The sequence below is a fragment of the Electrona antarctica genome (assembly GCF_951216825.1).
Source record: "Electrona antarctica genome assembly, chromosome: 21".
Taxonomy (NCBI): Eukaryota; Metazoa; Chordata; class Actinopteri; order Myctophiformes; family Myctophidae; genus Electrona; species Electrona antarctica.
The window spans coordinates 8,936,716-8,958,965 of NC_136802.1; the positions used below are offsets into that span (position 1 = coordinate 8,936,716).

The 22,250-nt window shown below is 44.8% G+C and overlaps 3 protein-coding genes across 3 annotated transcripts in view; 1 reads left to right on the forward strand and 2 right to left on the reverse strand.

Moving 5' to 3' along the window:
- The window catches only part of LOC306914196 (serine/threonine-protein phosphatase PP1-beta catalytic subunit), a 43,354-nt gene extending 41,392 nt beyond the window's left edge, over window positions 1–1,962 (reverse strand). The window contains exon 1 of the mRNA XM_079491175.1: window positions 1,803–1,962. Coding sequence (XP_079347301.1) covers window positions 1,803–1,854 — 52 coding nt within the window. The 5' untranslated portion in view covers window positions 1,855–1,962. The remainder of the gene's footprint in view (window positions 1–1,802) is intronic.
- A 4,574-nt stretch (window positions 1,963–6,536) lies between these two features.
- LOC306913832 (BRCA1-associated protein-like) lies at window positions 6,537–8,297 on the reverse strand (the record flags this gene model as incomplete). Its single annotated transcript, XM_079490642.1, has 1 exon — window positions 6,537–8,297. The coding sequence occupies one exon, from the start codon at window positions 8,295–8,297 to the stop codon at window positions 6,537–6,539; it is 1,761 nt and encodes a 586-aa protein (XP_079346768.1).
- Window positions 8,298–11,366: 3,069 nt separating this feature from the next.
- On the forward strand, window positions 11,367–16,580 carry LOC306913833 (DNA-directed RNA polymerase II subunit RPB1-like; the record flags this gene model as incomplete). Its single annotated transcript, XM_079490643.1, has 1 exon — window positions 11,367–16,580. One exon carries the CDS (start codon window positions 11,367–11,369, stop codon window positions 16,578–16,580), a length of 5,214 nt encoding a protein of 1,737 aa, XP_079346769.1.
- Window positions 16,581–22,250: the final 5,670 nt, after the last annotated feature.

The following is a 22,250-nucleotide window of genomic DNA, read 5'->3' on the forward strand; positions in this document are numbered from 1 at the left end:
TGCGTACATGCGTTTGTTCGCCGACCATCAATCAATAATGTTTGTTCACCACTCAGTGTCTGTACCAGTCCAAGTTCACTCAACGCCTGTGCCTCGAGTGAACTTGGAATCGCTGTCTTTGTGCTCCATTTGAGTTTGATTTGTACCAGAGAGGGAGACATATAATGAGAAATATTAATATTATCAGCTGCCTGCAACATCGCCCGTATACCTGCTAAGCACAATAATGGGTTCAACAGTAACACTTGCCGCCAAGGCTAAAGTAAAAGTCTCTCTTTCTTGTGCAGTGTTACAAGTGTAAGTCTAAACTGGAGCCGAGCTTCGGAGCTTGTATGATGAGATTTCATTTCTTAACCAGTTTTAACGTGGCATCATCCCTAATTTGGGCATCATGTCATTATAGGCAGAAATGTTCAAAAATAGCAGAGCTTTCAATGCACTGCCTGTGCAATCTGCAATGTGATGGAAAGTATTCTAAAATTAGGGCTTAAGCGATTAAGACGATCAAGTAAACCCATCTCCTCCTAAATCAGATACAGTACCTCACATGGAAAAAATGCCAACATTTCAATTCATTGTTGACCAGCTGCGTCACGGGAAACACATTAAGTGGGCCGTGCTTCCATCGGGAAGGAATGCAAGCTAAAAGTGGGAACTTATGATGGGTATGATGATGACATGAATGATGAATTGAATGATGACGACACGACAACGGCAATGATAAGGCCATCATTACCTAATCTCATGACCTGTCTGTTGACATGATGGGCCAAGATGATTTCATTGCACAGTGCAAAATAAAAACAACAACAGTTACACAAAAGGCTTCATTATGTTACAGTTTTACCCATTCTGGTATGACTAGTGCCATGCAGTTAAATGTACTGGGTCTGGGAGGGTCAAATTAAAAACTCAACAAAACGACAGGCAACATCAACATTCACCACTCAGTTGTCCCAGAGTACTAAAGTTGATTATACTACTTACTTAGCTATTGTCACTATCAAGTGAAAGTCTCTGAAAGTATGCATGTATCTCACATTTTGACTATAGAAATTACCCCTAAAGTTATTATGTAAAAGCAGCCCCCTTTATTGCATCCAACAGATCCAATCTATTCGTGATTAATATTATTATGAATGAATCATTTAATATTGAATGATCATAGTTATTATGGTATTTGTTTGTTATTATTGTTTAAATAGCCAAAGGGCGCCAGGCCAGCCCAAAATATCCTCATTCCACAATACAGGCCAACCGGCGGATTTTGAGGAGACAATTCCACCACCAAACATTAGGCAATATTAATTAAAGTAACCTTCTGCAACTTTAGTTTTAGCAGCCAGCCAGGACTCAGCCATCCTGTTGTTAACAGGCTGCATACATCCGTTATTACATGTTAAAACGACGCTAAATGTTCGTTGTCCATACATACAAGATTGTGAGTAATGTAATGGTACTTCTAAACACAGTACTGTTGCGCTTTATCGACTTGAAAAAGTGTCATAATAATAATAAACAGAAAGAGGTGGTGGTTAGAGGCAAAGCAAAGGTGTGCCTGCATGGTCACTGGTGTGTTTGGTATTTAGTGACGGGACCCACAGTCAGATACTCCAAAAAAAACAGGCAGGCGACAAAAAGCAAGACAGTTTTGTCCCCCCCCCCCCCCCCCACAAAAGCAAGTCGCGACAAAAATATTTAAAAGCTAAGAAGAAGTTCCTTCCTTGGGTGAGGAGGGAGAGAGCGTCTCGAACAACATGCTGTGTCGGAATTAAAGAAGTGTCGCTTGTTTGCAAACTCACCCTCTAAAAGCCTGGAAATCAGCGAGTCCACGTCCAACTCCCCCTCCGCCATTTCTGTAGTAAAGCTGTACTGTTGTAACTAACTGGCTGAGTGGAGTAAGCGCTGCCTACCAACACAACACCAGTCTGACTACAGTGGACACGGCCCCATAGCCCGGGGAGACGCGGCTATGATTGGCTGCTTGGCAGCAGTGTTGCCAGATTTTTTCAACAAGGGTCGATATACTATGAAAACAAGAACAAAAGAAGCGACTACTACCGTAAATACTATAGCTATACGTCCATTTGAAAATAATAGTGGATTCTACAAGCTGATTGATTGATTGATTGATTGATTGATTGATTGATTGATTGATTGATTGATTGATTGATTGATTGATACAAAATAATATTTTACAGTATGCAGAATGGGTACATGTCAAACGAAAGCACAAGTTAATACAAAAACTGTTACTGTGGACATTTGGACAACACCAACACCAAATGTTGGCAAATTAGACCCCGGCAACTACCGCCCTATTTCTATTCTTAGCTCCATCTCGAAAGTGATGGAAAAAATAGTCTATGAACAGGCTGAAAAGTATCTTGCCACAAAATAAATAATGTATGAATTCCAATCTGGCTTTGGAACATTCCACTCCACTGACACATGCCTCCTCTATTTAAGCGACCACATCAAACACGAGGTGGATGCTGGCAAATACTGTGGCATGGTCATGCTGGACCTCCAAAATGCTTTTGACACCGTGAACCACTCCATACTGGTTAACAAGCTAAAAACAATTGGTTTTGATAGCACATCAGTGAGCTGGATGCAATCCTACCTGGAGGGGAGAGAACAGATGGTGGAGTGAGCTGTGGCGTTCCACAAGGAAGCATACTAGGACCTTTACTGTTCCTAATGTAAACGATATGACATCAGCTTGTGACTGCAATTTGTTCCTGTTCGCAGATGACTCAGCACTGCTGGTCTTGGACAGGAACAAACTGCAGGTTGAGAAGGCCCTCAGCTCTGGACTCGGTAGAATCTGCACCTGGCTCGTTGATAACAAATCTGTACACCTGGGAAAAACTTAATCCATTCTATTTGGATCAAATAGTAATCTCAGCAAGGCAGATGGCTTCTTGGTTAGAGTGGGTGACAATATTATCACACAAAAAGATGAAATTACCTACCTAGGTTCCATCGTGGAGGCAAATCTTTCCGGTGATAAAATGGCCACCAACGTAATCAAAAAAATCAACCAAAGAACAAGATTCCTATACAGGATCTCCTCACTGGTCAACAAAAACACCTTGAAGACCCTAACAGGAGCCATCGTACAAGGTTTCTTCGACTATGCATGCTCCGCCTGGTACTACAGACCACAGACTTCCCAAAACAAACTGGTCAGGCTCCTACTTGGCCTCACTCCCCGAAACCACCTCACCCCTGCCCACTTTGACAGGCTGGAATGGCTTAGGGTTGAGGACAGAGTAGAGCATCTTGCAATGGGTCTGGTCCACAAGATTCGCTACACCATCAAGATACCCCATGTACCTGTCTAAATACTTCCATAATGTCAACGAAGTCCACACCCACAACACCAGAGGGAGTTCAACAAACCATGTGCAACCCAGATTCGGCACAAACAAGGGACTAAATTAATTTAGCTCCTATGCCACCAAAATGTGGAACGCCCTACCAACAGTCATTAAGACATGCAAATCCCTTGACTCCTTCAAAACTGCTCTCAAAGGGCACCTACGGACGGCTGCAATTCGAAACTGGCCCCCGTAAAATCTGAAGCCCCCCACCCCCCCCTTTTCCCCCTCACTGTATATATTTATTTTCCCTTTTTACCTCCTATGATGATTTCCTGTTTTGACTATATAGTTGTGTTTATTCGTACGTCTCTAATTGTTTTGATGAATTAAAAATGGTGGGCCCTATTGTAAACAAGTTTAACAGTTTTTGTATTGAGTTGTACTTGAAATGTACTGTAATTCTGCAAACTGTTAATAAATCAATCAATCAATCAAACACACCGCTTATAATAAGCAGACATGGCAACACTACTGCTTGGTCGCTGGACAGTCGCGTCACCAGGCTTCCACAGCTGGACAGTGTTGTCTTGTTGTCTCCATGGTAACTAGCCTGTTCCTGCAGGCTATGGGTTCACAGACAGACAGACAGACAGACAGACAGAGAGACAGACAGACAGACAGACAGACAGACAGACAGACAGACAGACAGACAGACAGACAGACAGACAGACAGACAGACAGACAGACAAATGCACTGGTCCCCCCACTTCATGAAGGCACAGGAGGGTCCCAAATGACTCCCAATCCAATGACTAGACTCTAGTCATTGGATTGGGAGTCATTTGGGACCCTGAGCCTGAGCCAGGTTAGATTATAAGATTATTTATTTGCATTACACTCCTAAATCAATTTAGTATTTCTCTCTCTAAAAAAAAACACTGTTCAGAGTTCAGACAGTAACTAACTGCAGAGAACTTTGATTAATTGGACTTCAGCGCCCCCTCCTGCCTCGAATGCGTCAAGTCAATTATTTGCATTGCATTTCATACCAAGTAATGCCATTGAATGACAGTTATTCTGTTATTAGTGTTATAGACCAATTTCTCTAGAATCTTTGAGAAACATGGGAGAACAGAAACAGGGCGGTAGTTGATAGACTTTTAGACACACTACGGTAAACGGGAATTACTTTAGCAATTTTAAGGTCATCAAATCTCCAGTTTCTAGAGATTTGGTGAAGATGTGGGTCAAAGAAGTTTTGATGATTAAGTTAGATCTGACCTCATTCAGCAGCTGAGTCTTTCAGACACATACAGTAAGTCCATGATTTCCTTCTGAGTAGGAGACTTGAAGCTCTGAATAGAAGGATGGTGATCTGTCAGCTGGAGACCCCGACCGGCTATAGGACTTATCTTCTCTGATAGAACTGTACCAATATATTAACAAAATAATTGTTAAAAGTACTTGCAATGTCAGAGTGAGTCAGCCGGTCGAGATGACTATTAAGGTCCCTGCACACTGGACACGTTTTCGGATTTTTAGTGGCGTTTCTCCATCGGTTTTCCGAGAAACGCGCCCAGTGTGCAATCACCTTTACTTTGGAATCTTTATCGGATATGGGACATCAAAAATAATTGATTGATTGATTGATTGATTTAATACTTTATTAACAGTTTGCATGATTGATTGATTGATTGAATCCTTAACAGTTTGCATGGACAAGCACCCCGGGGCAGACCAAGGCGCAGCTGGAGGAAACACATCGACTCACTGGCCTTGGAACGTCTCGGGATCCCCCAGGAGGAAGTCACTAATGTTGCTCTGGAGAGGGAAGTCTGGAACACTCTGGTGGAGCTGTTGCCCCCGCAACCCGACTACGGATAAGCGGTTGAAGATGGATGGATGGATGGATGGATGGACAAGCACGGGGAAGTTCAGTAGGCTACAATAGCCTACATGGTCTGCTAAAAGATGAATGAATCCAAGAAAGGCTATTCATTGGCTTACAATGATTTACAACTATATCCTGTCAGTCAGAGCCATGTGCATGTTGTCAGTCTCATCATCTTTGGGGTTTATAATAAAACACATTACTGTTTCAGTTCCTTTTATCCTGAAGTTTGGTTGATCTTGATTATTTACCAGACAAATCTCTATTACAAATCATAGCGGAGTCAATCCAATGCTATAGGATAATTAATTTCATCTGTAATATCAGATCCAGACCAGAGGGCCAAATTGGCATATATGTTTATATATATTATATATTTTTATATTTCATCTCTACATTTATATAATGGCAGTCAATGGGTTTCAGATCGGGATGAAACCTTGCCCAAAATTTGGAGATGCCTATTGTCATTATTAGACCCGGTTTTTGATTGTACAACGTACAGTGAGTTATAATGCCAAAATGTATAGCGCATATAGGATAGTATAGGATAGCACCAGCAAGAGTTCCATTTGAAAAAGTTGTGGTGGAGGCCGGTCTTTGGCCTGCTGTAGTGGTATAACCTGCTGGTGATCAGTCCAGTAGTTTTCCGGTCTCACAGACACTTGCCATCCCTGCGTGGTAGATGGAGAAAAAAAGATCTGAGAAACCCCAGCATATAAAGGGGTATGTATGTGTGTTTTAGTACATTTGTCTACCAGCAGTGAGGAGTCCAGAAATGTGTAGGTACGTGCACGTGGTATATGCATTCTTTAGACATTTTACATGCACTAGAGGTTTGGGCCCCTTGCCTCAACCCAAACTCTATATGGTAGTGAATCGGTCTGGAGCTCTATATGGAGATGATTTGTTTGTACCTAATGCCATGACGACACATTGAGGTTGGACAACACACCTATTCGGGCGTATAGCTGCATCGGGAACTCCTCCACGACATGAGCATGATGATGTGGACCGCCAGCCCGGCCCGCCAGCCCTTCCGTGTAGGATAGTTCCTGTTACTGAACATTTGTGTATTGTATAAACTAGTTCCTCTGCCTCTGGATCATGAAAGATACTCTTTTTTTCTACGGAAAGTAATTTGTTCAAATCTTCACCCCTTGACCTTCCTCTTTCAAGCACAATCTGAAATATTTATTTAATAGTAATATATTATTACTCATTTCAATAACAAAGTGAGCACGAAGTGAGCACACCTACAATAGAACCATGATGCAGGGGGCATCAAAGTAAGTCAATTCCTATTTAATTGCTGACTATTTTCTTTTCTTGGCATGACCCCTCTTGCCTCTGACAGAGGAGGGACCTGCCCCTAAGGTGCTGCTTGAAGGGCTCACAGAAAAGTCGATTTGTCCTTCTTGAATTTCCCTCCGAGCTTCCGAAGGCATGTGTTCAATCTGCTGTTGAGCCTCCAGGGAGAACATCAAGTCTCTCAGCTGATCTTGCAGCTCTGCTATTGTCCGATCCTTGTGCTCTTCAGTCTCCCTTCCCTTGCGTTCCTCACCTGCCAACTGGGCCTGCAGCTGCAACTGATTGGCTCTCAGACAGCGGTTCATCCCCTGCTCCTCCGTCAGCTCCTTGTTCTGCTTCGCCACACGACTGTTCACTTGGGTATATTTTTTGTCCACTCGCTGTCTCTCCTTGGTTAGCTCTGCCAGCTGTAGCTCCAAGTTACTAAATTTCTCCTTCATGTTGTTGATCTCGTCGGCTGTGTCTTTCTCCAGGCGGAAAATCGTATTCTCCCAGAAAATCCGTTGGGACTCCAGTTGACTTGTCAGCAAGTAGGTGTACTCTAAGTGCAGCGCTTCCATTTTCTCAGCATGGCATATGTCTCCATCAAATTTACTTTCATACTGCACCATCTTTCCATCTGTCTTGCTTGCCACAAGTCGATGGACGTAGTTATCTCCTGCGTAGTCCCAGACACGCTGGTTGGTGAGGTGCATGGCATAAGTATGCTGCGTTTCCTCAAAGTGCTTGAGAGCATGTACACTGTCGTAACGGCAACAGCCGACGTGGCCACAGATCAAACAGATCCACACATTCTCCTGCACGCCACACTCGAAGCACTTGTTCTCCTCAACGGATTCCGGTGTTTGACGGTGCCTACATACAGGACACGAGGCGTCCTCCCAGCGCTGGAGACACTGGATGTGAAAGCTATGGTTGCAGAGGGTGGTGAGGACGCCGTTAACCGACTCGTCCATTCCCTCTAGGCAGACAATACACTTAGGCAGCTCGGTCAACTCCATCACTGGCAGACTTGCTCCCTGTTCAGACTTGATGGCTTCTGCCCTTTCCACATAAACTAGATGGCACACTGCATCCTCTATTGAGTTGAACTGGTGGCCATTAGATGCAGTGTAGAACCTGTCAGCATCTGCCTGAGTACTGAACTTGAGCAGCACCATAAACTGGTTAGGGGTGGAATCACGTATAATCTTCATGTGTTCCATTACCGCATTATAAGGCGCCACAAGGTTCATAAGGTCATGGCTGGTCATGGTAGCTGGAACGGCAAGTAGGCACAGCACGGCACTACGTCTCACATCCTCAGTAAGTGATGTCATTGTATTGGTCTTGTAGAGGTGCATGATACCTTGGACAATTTCCACTGAGGGATTTCCACTGAAGAAGGAGATCTGGTCTGATAGTTGCTTGAATGCCGAGTATTGAGACTTGATTCCCTCACAGCCCTCCTTACAATCCGCTTCAGCCTTCGAGCACTGAGCTTCAGGGGTCTCCTGTCTCGAGCCGAGTGCATCTTCGACCCCTCCTGGGTTTAGTTCAAAGGTCTCAATGACCATGTCTCCCATGGCTCTACTGCCGATGTGCTTGTGTAGAACGGCAGCTCGTTCTAGGTCGGTCTTCCCAGTCAGAGTGGCCTTGGCAAGGCCCAGAGCTTTCTCTGGCGTTTCCTCTTCGGCTGTCCCCTCCCCTGCAGAGTACTGGAAACCTTGTGGAGAAAGCGACTGGTCTGCTAGTTCCAAGCGGATAACGACCAGAGGCACACTCATTTGTTATTATTATTTGTGGAATTGCTTTTTAACATAATAACAAGACAACGGATGGCAGCTGATGAGGTTAAACCTGAGTGTTAAGTTAGAAATGTTAAAAAAAAGTATATAGGTTTGGCAAAGCTCTGGTCTGACATCACACAACACAAACCGTTGCTTAACAACGTTGATTTGTTCAGGTGTGTCCTGAATTTGGACCTTGGAATATGGAGTATTCCCTCCTGTCAGACTGTGATTTAAGATGGTTCACATTGGTTGGCTTTTCAAAAATAGCAGATACATATACTACAATACTAGTACAATACCTGTACATCTACATTACTTGTAGATCTGCTATTTTTGAAAAATTGTAGGGCTTTAGGAGGTATTATTGGAAAGACCAAGGTTTTAAGATATGGGTTATGCTACTTGCTGTATACACAAATGTGTAAGTGTTAATGGTGATATGGGATGTATACCGTGTGAAGTTGGGTGGAAAATGAATGTAATAAACCTGTGGAATCGAATGCTTGACCTACTGTACCAGATGACAGAATGGCAAGTAGGATATAGGGGGTTATTGGGAACAGGAAGTGTCTGATCTTCTCCAGGAGCATGGACTTGGGCAACTCTACATCCAAAGACAGAAGGTGGATGTGGGGATATTCAAAGAATTGGCCATGACAAAATACAGATTAAATGGTTGGAAGAAATCAATGACAAAACTATATTCTTTAATTTCTGTTGGGAATTATACCGGAGGAGGTGCGTGGATGGAGTTACATATTAAGGATACTTTTACTGATTGCTAAGAAAATGATAACAGTAAATTGGAGGGAGGTAAAACCACCTACTATAACCCAATGGAAACAGAGACTGAAGCAGGTTTATATAATGGAGGAAATGACTGCAAGGTTACAATTAAAAATGGAAAGTTTCATACTTAAATGGACTTCTGTAATATTGTACTTGGGTGTTTCGGTGTATGTGTAGAGGTCTAAGAGTGCTGAGTAGGGGTTGTTGAGTCTATAAAAATGCTTTGAATGTTGGATATCTGCTGTATATTATATCATATTATATTATGAGTCATGTCTCCTGCTGTTCCCTGCCTTGTCCTGTACTGTCTGAAGAATGCTGTGTTTTTGAAGTTTGTCAAGCTGTTTTTCTGTTTTTCTTTGATTTCTTTTATTGTCTCTGTTTTTGTTATGTATTTTTGTTTTCTTGCATTTACATTTATGTTTGATTTCTGTTTCATTGTTCGTGTTTCACTTTTTGAAATAAAAACAAAGTTAAAAAAAAAAAAAAACTATATTCTTTAAGCGAACATTTGTAACTCAAATCTTCTCTTCTGGGGGTCCCTGGAACAAGATATTTTTAGATGGGGGTCGGTGGCCAAATATACATATAATTTTGGGAGGTTTTAAAATTCTGTTGAAAACAAACAAACAAACAAACAAACAAACAAACAAACAAACAAAGTTATCCAATCACGGAACATCTTCACAAATGAAGGGACGCCATTGATGCACCTGAGAGTGCAAGGTAATTTAGTTAGAATGGATTGAAGTCATGAGCCTGGTGGACAAGTGTATGAACAAACACTATATTTGAATGATTGCAATCTTCGACATATACTGTAATCAGTTCAGGAAAATAAAAGAAGGCATCACACATTGTGTTTGTTGATGTGCACACTCATGTTTAACAATAACTAGATAAAGTGCCCAGTTCCGGGGCACAGCTGGTCTCCACCAGGGCAGGTCAGGTTGTGGCCTCCTGGTGGCGCTATAACAGGCCAATGTGAAAAGGGTGCCATTTCTTCTTACACCTTGGATGGCAATTGGATGATTTAAGGCATTTTGTTCCAAAAATGTGTTTTACAAAAATCCACCTGTTGGTGGCACTATAACAGGCCAAAGTGAAAAGGGTGGGATATATTCTTCAGCCTAGTAGGAAAGTCTGTGAAAGATTTCACGTAAATTGCACGCTGCATGATTTGAGGTTTTTGTTCAAAACGGGCCAATCCTGCAAACTTTGAAAGCCAAGGAATATGAAATATCGGACACATCAGTCTTGAACACATGACTACAGAGATAGTGTGTAACGATTTGCGGGATTTTTGGACAGAATCTGGAGGAGTAATATCAAAAAATGTGTTTTTCAAAAGTTGGCCTCCTGGTGGCGCTATCACAGGCCGTTCTGGGAAATTTGGGGCAGAGGTTCATCGTTGGCATCCAGGGAGTGTGCGTGCAAAATTTGGCACCGACCAGGTTAACGGTGCCGGAGATTATCTGGTAACAGATGGATGGACGCACGCACAAACGGACTCACACACACACGCACACACACACACACACACACACACACACACGGACGGACAAAACATACTCTCTCCCCATACTTTCGGCGTGGTGGAGACAATAATATTGAGCACAATGCTATCGCGGTAGTATAAACTGTGAACGAGAATTGGTTGCCAGTCTGTAAAAGTATCACAATAACAGAACTAGTTACTGCATTAATTAAGCTCTTTGGAGAGAAACGTGTGATTATGATGATGATGATGATGATGATGATACAATAAAGCATAACACATACCATGCACTGCACTAGTAACATAGAGTATATATATTCTATTTACAGTATAGTGCTGTATCCATTATCATATATATGCCATATATGATATTAATATGACAACAAACAATGTCATCACAACTGTCCTTTAAAGTGAAATTTCAAATAAACTAAATGTCATTTAGCAACTTTTAGCAACATGTAACCACTTCATGTAACCACTCACAGAATAGTCAGGCATGCCGTGCATGCCTGGTTGCTATAGGCATGCGCGACAACAGTTTGTGTTGTCTGTGTTGTCAGCCCAGAGCTCGGTCAGTTATATAAGCGAGTGCGATGTGTTGTATCGATCATATCTCTTTCGATGTCAACCTAGAACGATATAGAAAAGAGATTTACATTTAGAGACTTATATTTATCGTTTCGATAAATATAGATAATATAGGAGATAGGTGAAAAATAGATAAGAGAGAAAGACAAAGAGAGATTTGTGCCTGGTATCGTTGAATAGACAGGATGCATGGACCGCCCTCTGGTGACAGCGCATGCTCACTGCGCCTCATCAAGAGAGTGCAATTTGGCATCCTCAGCCCAGATGAGATTAAACGCATGTCCGTCACGGAAGGTGGACTCGAACACGCCGTAATCACAGAAGGAGGCCGTCCGAAACTCGGCGGCCTGATGGACCCAAGGCAAGGTGTCATGGAACGATCTGGAAGGTGTAAAACGTGTGCCGGTAACATGGCGGAATGTCCGGGCCATTTTGGACACATAGAGCTGGCAAAGCCAGTCTTCCATGTCGGCTTCATGTCACAGATTAAGACGGTTCTCCGCTGTGTTTGCCACTATTGCTCTAAGCTATTAGTGGATTCAAATAATCCAAAGATCAAAGACCTTCTGTCCAAATCAAAAGGGCATCCCAGAAAGCGCTTGGCACACATATATGAGTTGTGTAAAAGCAAAACTGTCTGTGAAGGAGGAGAGGAGATGGATTTTGAAATGGAATCTGGGGCCAAGCAGGGGGAGACAGAGGATGACAAAAGCAAGGAGAAAGGCCATGGTGGCTGCGGGTACCACCAGCCGCGTATTCGGCGCATTGGCCTCGAGCTATTCGCAGAGTGGCAGCAGGTCAATGAGGACTCTCAGGAGAAGAAAATCCTGTTGAGTCCTGGGCAGGTGCATGAGATCTTCAAGCGAATCTCAGATGAGGATAATATCATTCTGGCTATGGACCCTAAGTATGCCCGACCGGAGTGGATGATTGTCACTGTTTTACCTGTGCCTCCACTGGCCGTCAGGCCTGCTGTGGTCATGCAGGGCTCCGCTCGCAACCAGGATGACTTGACCCACAAACTGGCTGACATAGTCAAGGTTAACAACCAGTTGAGAAAAAACGAGCAGAGCGGTGCCCCGGCTCATGTTATCGCTGAGGACTTCAAGCTCCTTCAATTCCACGTAGCCACATTGGTGGACAATGAGCTTCCAGGCATGCCCAAGGCAATGCAAAAGTCTGGCCGCCCACTAAAATCAATCAAACAGCGTCTAAAGGGTAAGGAGGGGCGAATCCGTGGCAACCTGATGGGGAAACGTGTCGACTTCTCAGCCCGAACTGTCATCACCCCTGACCCCAACCTATCACTTGACGAAGTGGGCGTTCCACAATCCATCGCAGCTAACATGACCTTCCCAGAAATTGTCACACCATTTAATATTACCAGGTTACAAGAGTTGGTCCGAAGAGGACACAGCAACTACCCTGGAGCCAAATATATTATCCGTGACAATGGGGACAGAATTGACCTCCGATTCCACCCCAATCCAAGTGATATAAATCTACAGTATGGTTACAAGGTGGAAAGACACATGTGCGATGGTGACATTGTCATCTTCAATCGACAGCCCACATTACATAAAATGTCCATGATGGGGCACAGAGTTCGGATCCTTCCCTGGTCCACGTTCCGACTTAACCTCAGTGTGACCACCCCGTACAATGCTGACTTCGATGGTGATGAGATGAACCTCCATCTGCCACAGTCCCTTGAGGCCAAGGCCGAGATACATGAGCTGGCCATGGTGCCGCGCATGATCGTCACGCCCCAGTCGAACCGGCCCGTTATGGGAATCGTGCAGGACACACTCACAGCCGTGCACAAATTCACCAAAAGGGACGTTTTCTTAGAGAGGGGCGAGATGATGAACCTGCTCATGTACCTCTCCACGTGGGATGGGAGGATGCCCCAGCCGGCCATCCTCAAGCCCCGCCCCCTGTGGACAGGCAAGCAGATATTCAGCCTCATCATTCCTGGACACATCAATATAATCCGAACACACAGCACCCACCCCGACGAGGAGGACACAGGACCTGACAAACACATCTCCCCAGGAGACACCAAGGTCATAGTGGAGAATGGAGAGCTGATCATGGGAATCCTGTGTAAGAAGTCTCTTGGAACATCAGCTGGCTCTCTGGTCCACATCTCCTACTTGGAGATGGGCCACGACATCACCAGACTATTCCTCTCCAACATACAGACTGTGGTGAACAACTGGCTGCTCATCGAGGGTCACTCCATCGGTATTGATGACATTATTGCTCACGGTAACACTTTCATTGACATCGAGAATACCATCAAGAAAGCTAAGCAGGACGTGAATGAGGTCCTCAAAAAAGCCCACAACAACCAGTTGGATACGATCCCAGGATGCACGTTGAGGCAAACCTTTGAGAACCATGTCAACCGTATCCTCAACGATGCCCGTGACAAGACAGGATCCTCTGCTCAGAAGTCCCTGTCTGAATACAACAACTTTAAGACCATGGTGGTGGCCGGGTCCAAGGGATCCAAGATCAACATATCACAGGTTATTGCAATGGTGGGGCAGCAAAATGTTGAGGGTAAACGTATCCCTTTTGGCTTCAAGCACCGAACATTGCCCCACTTTCTTAAGGATGACTATGGCCCAGAGAGCAGAGGCTTTGTAGAGAACTCATACATGGTTGGCCTGTCACCCACCGAGTTCTTTTTCCACGCCATGGCAGGCAGAGAAGGTCTGATCGACACAGCGATCAAGACTGCTGAGACTGGTTACATCCAGCGCCGTCTGATCAAATCTATGGAGTCGGTGATGGTGAAGTATGACGCCACAGTACGTAACTCCGTAAATCAGGTGGTCCAGCTGCGATACGGTGAGGATGGTCTGGCCGGAGAGGCTGTGGAGTTCCAAAACATGGCCACACTTAAACCCTCAAACAGGGCATTTGAAAAGAAGTTCAGGTTTGTCTACAACAATGACAGGTCGTTGAGGCACTTCCTGCAGGAGGATGTGGTGAAAGATGTGACCACAAATGTGGCTGATGTACAGGCCGCCTTGGATAAGGAATTTGACAAGATGAAGGAAGATAGAGAGACCCTCAGGGCCATTTTCCCCACTGGGGACAGCAAGGTGGCACTGCCATGCAACCTGGCCAGAATGATCTGGAATGCCCAGAAGATGTTCAAAGTCAACACTCGCACCCCCACAGATCTCCATCCCTTTCGAGTGATCAAGGGTGTTGAGGAGCTGAGTAAGAGCCTGGTGATTGTGAATGGTGACAACCCTCTGAGTACGCAGGCGCAGCAAAATGCCACACTGCTCTTCAACATCCACCTGCGCTCAACCCTCTGCTCCAGACGTATGACAGAAGAGTTCCGTCTTTCCACACAAGCCTTCGATTGGCTGTTAGTACAAATTGAGGCCAGGTTTAACCAGTCCATCACCCACCCAGGTGAGATGGTGGGGGCCCTGGCTGCCCAATCACTGGGAGAGCCTGCCACCCAGATGACCCTCAACACTTTCCACTATGCTGGTGTGTCGGCCAAGAATGTCACGCTGGGTGTGCCGCGTCTGAAGGAGCTGATCAACATATCCAAGAGGCCCAAGACACCCTCACTGACAGTTTTCCTTCTGGGTCAGGCTGCAAAAGATGCAGAGAGGGCCAAGGACATCCTGTTTCGACTGGAGCATACCACTCTACGCAAGGTAACAGCCAACACTGCCATTTATTACGATCCAGACCCCCAGGCCACAGTGGTGACGGAGGACCAAGAGTGGGTGAGCATGTTCTATGACATCGAGGGCTTAGACGTTACGCGCATATCTCCTTGGCTTTTCCGTATTGAGCTGGACCGCAAGCACATGAATGACCGCAAGCTCACCATGGAGCAGATCACTGAAAAGATCAATACGTTTTATGGAGAGGAACTGAACTGTATCTTCAACGACGACAATGCAGAGAAGCTGGTTCTGCGGATGCGTTTAACAAGCAGCGACGAGAACAAGTTCCACGATGGCGAGGACACAGTGGAAAAGATGGCTGATAATGTTTTTCTGAGGTTCATCGAAACTAATCTGTTTGATTTAACACTACAGGGCATTGAGCATATCAGCAAGGTTTACATGCACTTGCCCCAGACGGATAACAAGAAAAAGATCATCATTACGGAGGAGGGCGAGTTCAAGGCCCAGCAGGAGTGGATACTTGAGACGGATGGAGGTGGACTCATGAAGGTCCTCAGCGAGAAGGATGTGGACCCTGTCAGGACCACCTCTAATGACATTGTGGAGATCTTTACTGTGCTCGGAATTGAGGCTGCACGCAAGGCTCTGGAGCGCGAGTTGTACCACGTCATCTCGTTTGATGGTTCCTACGTCAACTACCGCCACCTGGCCCTGCTCTGTGACACCATGACATGCAGAGGACATCTGATGCCCATAACACGTCACGGCATAAATCGGCAAGACACAGGACCTCTCATGAAGTGCTCATTCGAGGAGATGGTGGACGTGCTGATGGAAGCGGCATACCACGGTGAGGGCGATCCGATGAAGGGTGTGTCTGAGAACATCATGCTTGGTCAGCTGGCTACAGCCGGGACGGGCTGCTTCGACCTGCTGCTGGATGCTGAGAAGTGTAAATATGGCATGGAGATCCCCACGAACATCCCTGGCATCAACATGGCCAGCCCCATGACATCCCTGTGGAACACGGGAGTGAGTCCAGCATACGGTGCATGGTCTCCTAGTGTTGGAAGCGGTATGACCCCGGAAGCAGCAGGCTTTTCGCCCAGCGCAGGACCGGATGCGACTGCCTTCTCACCAGGCTACTCACCAGCTTGGTCCCCTCTTGCTGGGTCTCCTGAGTCATCTGGCCCAGCCAGCCCATACATCACCTCGACAGGTGAACCCAGCCATTCACCTACTTCTCCAACATACGCACCTCGTTCCCCTGGTGGCTACACCCCGCAGAGTCAAGGTTACTCCCCAACATCATTCTCCTATTCACCCACTTCCCCATCGTACTCCCCCATAGTGCAAAACATCAGCCTGACATCACCCAGCTACTCACCCATCTCCCCCTCCTATTCTCCCACATCCCCCTCTTACTTGCCCAGGTCTCCATCCTATTCTCCCACATCCCAGACCTCCCCTTCCTACAGCCCGGAGTCTCCAATGTACTCACCCACCTCTCCCAATTATTCACCCACATACTCCCCCTCCTATTCTCCCACATCCCCGTCTTACTTGCCCAGGTCCCCTTCCTATTCTCCCACCTCACTGACCTCCCCTTCCTACAGCCCGAGCTCCCCAGAGTCTACAATGTACTCCCACTCCTCCCCCAATTATTCCCCCACTTCACCCCCCACTAGTCCTAAAGGCTCTGATGACAGTGACGAGGAAAACAACTGAGCTTCCACAGAGACGGGTGGCAACAGTTGAGGAGGCCCCTGATGCCATCCAGCACCACCTAAGAGATGGTAAAACGGAAGAATCACACCCTCACACTTCCAATCACAGGGAAGCCACAGGGTCTTCAATTCACCATTTGTTTTTATTTCAGGGAATCACTTTTATTGCCTGTAACCTCAGGTCTGACCATCTTGAACTGCCAGTGAATCTCTCGGACTCAAAACTGACAATGATTGTGGTCATCATCTAAAGCCGCCTGTCGTTGGAGTTGGTTCAATGATTCTGGCCACATCCTTGTGGAACTGGTGCCACTTTCTGTGCTGGCTTGCTGGAGGCCACTTGACCTGATGCTGCCGAACTACTTTGCTTGTAGCCAGAGAAGCTTAGCAGATGAAGGTTCTAGATACTTGGGTGTCTCCAGGTTGGGCTCCTGCATCTCACCAGGAGTGGATACTGTGTGCTGTGATCTGTGCCAAGCAAGCCATTGAAACCTAAAGCATTAAGGCCACACTGGCCACACTTGTTCTTGCAGACCTTGCTTGCAATGCAAACGCATGCCTCAGTTGTCACTTATAATCCATTTGCCAGTCCGTCATCGGTAGGCCTGTCCGAGTTCATCCTCTGGCTCTCCTGGGGGTATTTCTATGTTGGTCTGTGCAGAGCTTTGTTGGGTTCTTCCTCACAGAAGAGGCGGATGGGGCTTCTTCACCTTCCTGCACAAGTTGTTATGTGTCCACGCTGTTTCCCGTTGTCTCCCAGACCATTCCTGGGTCATGTGTCCAGGCTGTCACCAGTCTGTTTTTGGTTGTCTCCCAGACCATTCCTGGGTCCACATCATGTGTGATGTCATATAACCAAAATAGACCAGGGGAGGCGACATCTCGGTGGTTGCCCACTGGCTTGGCTCTGCTAGGAATGCGATCCATAACAAATAGCTTCTTCTGGACACATTGTTTGGCTTTGGCTTCGTCCTACAGTACGTCTGATCCTGAAGGTAAGCGGTCCTACACGCTTCAGATCCCGAAAAGGTAAAGCGGTCCTAGACAATTCACCTGTACAGTGTAATATAAAATGGTCCATCCAGATATTCATCCACCTGAGTTATATTCCTTGAGAAGAATGGAAAGCCACTTTGTCTTTCTACAGAGAGACAAAGAGGGGGGGATATAAAGGCAGTTTGATGTTACGTCAGCCAGCGTAAGATGGCGTGGCACAGCCATCTATAAGAGAGTCCGTCTGTAAGTAATTTCTTCTGCATGTTCATGTGGATCCGCTGGGTCGATCAGGCCGTATTTCTTGGGCTCCGTTCAAGCCGTGAAACCCGAGTCTGAGTTACTGTATACTTTATAGTTCACAGATGACTGACATCACAAGCTGTCTACACAAAGTCTGAGATCCATGTGAAGCCACGCTGATGTGGATCATCTCCGCCGGGGGATTTTGTTGGCATGCCTTCCGGCGGAAAGTTGCATTGTGTTTACACAAACACTCAAAGCTGGGTGTTCTATGTCAATACCGTTCAAAGCTGGGCACTAGTGTCATTTTTCGTTTCGTTTTTTTTTGTGACATTGTAAAACTATTGTTTGCAGGAGGCCTGTTTTCAGACTTTGTGGATGAGGGGCTGGGGATGGAATGGAAGATGAATGACTCCAGGTTGACTTGGAACTGGACTGCAGTGATGGAAAGTAGTCCTTGGTGAACCCTGCCCAGAAGTGTCCCACTGGCACCAATACCTGACTGACGCCATCTTCATCTACGGCGCGGCAGCGGCACAGGAGGTACAGTAGGTCCCCGGTTCGATCTTCGGCTCCTCCTTGTGTGTCTTTGAGTTTCCTTGATCAAGAAGACACTGAAGCGAAATACATTGTAAAGCACTTTGGAGAAAGGTGCTATATAAATGTAGTCTGTTTGCCATTTACTTAGGCCAAATTCCAATACCCAGAATCTCTGCCAGCATCGGCGGTGTTGTGGTGAAATTGGTGACCCGACGAAATATGTGACCGTTTTGTGGACTTCAAACAACTTACATGGAGGTTTTTAAATATGTGCCCTAAATACCGCTATATTGAACTATGCTAATAAACGAACTGCAACAATTTACATTCGAATACTGACATTATGTGATTGTCTACATGATTGTCACATCGTTCAGCAGGTCACCAGTTTCACCGTAACACCACCATGATGGAGTGAAGCGAACGAGTGGCAGAGCCGCCGAGATTTGGGTCATTGGAATTTGGCTTAGCAACACCTTATCTGCCAACACCACCCCCTAGGTCTGGGTTAACAGTGTCTGAAGAGGTTCAGTATATGCAAGCGGGTTTGAATTAGATATGCAGCAAGCACTGCAGTCCTCTCTGTGTCAATAATCTGAATACGTCAGAGCTAATCGGCCAGAGTACTTCAACAACAGCGCAGGCTGGACCTAGAAGAGCAACTACAGTATTCTGACTGTAAATCATTAGAAATTAAAATAATACAAAACAAAACAAAACAATTATAAAGTTCAGATGTGATCCAGTAGTTTCTGTGGCAGAAACTGCTGGATCTGACATCTGACACCATGTGACCAGACAGGGACATCAGTCATCTACAGTATGTCTATGTTGTATGTTGTCTATAACACATGACGTATGACTTCAAATTTGAATTTGAGAAAGATTTCAAGTAAAACATTTCAAAAGGTATAAAACAGCTCAAAGGAAACCTAACAAGCGTGAACGAAAATGAGTGAATGTACTTTACTCTGGAATGTGGCCTACTGGCAGCATGCATACAAAGAAGTATCTTAGTAGCTTAGCCTCTTGCAGAGCCACACCTAATAATATTGTAACGACCCTGAGAAAGACCCGGCCGGCCTCTTGGCGTGGCTTTGTTGCCTGGCTAAACATTACATTGGTGTCGGAAGTGGTTGAGGGCCGCTGGAGCGTGCCCTGGCATGAGGGACTCGAAGAGTGAAGCGTGAGGGATGTGAGGGACTCGAGGAGTGAAGCGTGAGGGCATGCTTCATACCCATTCAATCAATCAGAGTTGGCGGCCAGTCTGATGTCAGGTCTATGACTTCAACCAATCTCCATATTTGGGCAAAACCTGAGGACAAAATAGACTTAGAATATAACGTCTATTTAACGTCATCTAAACGGTTAGATGGAACTGCGATGGCACTGCAACGTGAATTGTTGTTTTGGCCTCAGCGACATTCCATCTTTTTGTTTTTTTTAACCACTTTTACAGTAGCCGCCAACTTCAGGTATGACAGCTAGGCCACATACTGAACATGAGAGATCTGATGATGGTTTGTTGTGCAGCCTAACATGCGCACGCACGCACGCACGCACGCACAGGGAGGAGGGCTCGTACAGTACGTACAGCACGAGTACAGCACAGCACCACTTAGTTGAGACGGGTCTGTTTTTTTGGCGGGTGCCGTCCTAAAGTCGGCTCTTCGGTGCTACTGAACATTTCTGACGAGCCGAAACAGCGGTAAAATAGGAGTATGAATCGGCCCTTAGATGTTGACAGCCAACGTGTTACTGCCTAATGCCTATCTGTAATAAATGAAAGAAAATGTTCACCATTCATTGTATTTTTATAACTAAGTTCCCATAAGGACCAGTGAAATCTGTCTGCCAAATTCAATATTCCATTATTTCCCTGTAGTCTGTTCACTTAATTCTAACGAATCATTCAGTTTGACATATTGTACCAACATCTTTAATAATTGGCAGAATGTAACCATATAACCGCCAGATGCAATGGAATTACATGCTCGCAACACGTGGCGATGTGATGTGATGATGTTCTGAGCATGTAGATCTGCTATCTTATTTGAGAAAGAAATCACGCACGTGTGAAGTGAGGGGCGCTCTTATTATCATTATACATCATCATACATCATCATGAACAACTGAATTTATGTGATTGGTTTGCCGATTTGCTCGTCTACATATGACATACATTTTCCCTTTATTGTCAATGGCATTTAATGTTTGTGTTGCCACAAATTTACGTCATAGTTGGCGGACATATGACCTAATTTCTCCTTTCATTGTCAATGGCAAATATGAGACGTGTGGACAAAAGCTGTATATAGGAGGGGCTAGCGCCCCTCAAAAATCACACCCGTGTGAAGTGAGGGGCGCTCTTATTGTCATACATCATGACGTAAAACACACACTATGCCTATTTGCTCAGACACTATGACGTATAATTTGTGTAGGCCGATTTGCTCAGACCTCAGACACAATGATTTAAAAATCTCCATTTATTGTCAAAGGGAATTTAATGGTTGCGTAGGACGGAAATCTACACTAATACTGTAGCTGAATATAGGCGCCCCTCAAAAATAAGCGAAATGGGAAATATCTGTAAAGGAGTACTTTTACTTTTAGTGCTAAAAGTCAAATTGAAATGTTGCAGGAGAGGACACTGGAGCAGCATGGATATTTCAAGACTTTTTTTTCTCCTGTGCTAGTGCAAGAAAAATCAAACCTGTCTGAAGTGAACATTGTATGTTCGCTGACATCAATCCTAGAATGTGGTCTGTGTTAATTATCTCCGGCAGGCCAAATTAAGACAATTTCGCTGATGTTTTCTCATCTCGCAAACTGCTGGAACGATCAGCACCAAATGTTTTATAGTTTATTTATATTATATTATATGTATTAAATGGCAGTCAAATCTTTCGGAAATCTTGACGGTCCCAAATATGGAGTCATGTCATCATGGATACATCATAGATGACTGTCTTAAAATTCTAAGATTCAAGATTGTATATTTCTTACATAATATATACTTACTGCATGGTCACGTGTATATGAATATTAAACTTCTTTGGTTTTTGTTCCTCAACATTGAAACATCAATAACCGCTGTAAAAAAAAAAGAGACAAAAAACAATAGTAACAACAAAAAATATATATATCTTGAAAAGTCAAGATATTTACGTTAGTCAGCACAGTTTGAGGTGAATTTTCTTCCTTATTTCTACTATCTGTAGCGACCCAGGAGAGTGTGTAGAGGTCTATGATGGCAGGTCACTTTTAAACATTCAAACCATCTCTTTAGGCATGGGGGGGACAGGGAGAGTGCATTTTTACCACATTTTTATTTGAGGGGCGCCAGCTTTGAGGGTTTGTATAAACACAAACATTGTCTTAACCCAGACACTGAATGCCATTGACAATGCATTTCAATATGACTACGTGTCATTCTTTCTGGCTAAATAGAATTCATTTATAAAATGTATAAAACATATTGCACTAATATAAAATAAAATAAAATGACCAGACTCTACCAGTGCTCTTTTTTTGTTTTGCGCGGCAGTGCATGTCTGTCCGGCCTCCCAGATTGCAGTAGATGGCTTTGTGTGAGTGTATGTCTGCCCCCTGTGACATCATGTCGTTGACACCATCGGATATCATCACAATGAAAGTCACCGCTCACTTCACATGAGTGTGATTGTTGAGGGGTGCTAGCCCCTCCTATATTAGGGTAAACTTCGTACTACAAAACATTAAATTCCCATTGACAATAAATGGAGAATTTTACATCATAGTGTCTGAGCAATTCGGCTTAGTGTCTATTTTCATCCAACACAAACATTAAATTCCCATTGACAATGAATGGAGAAATTTACATCATAGTGTCTGAGCAAATAGACATTTATAT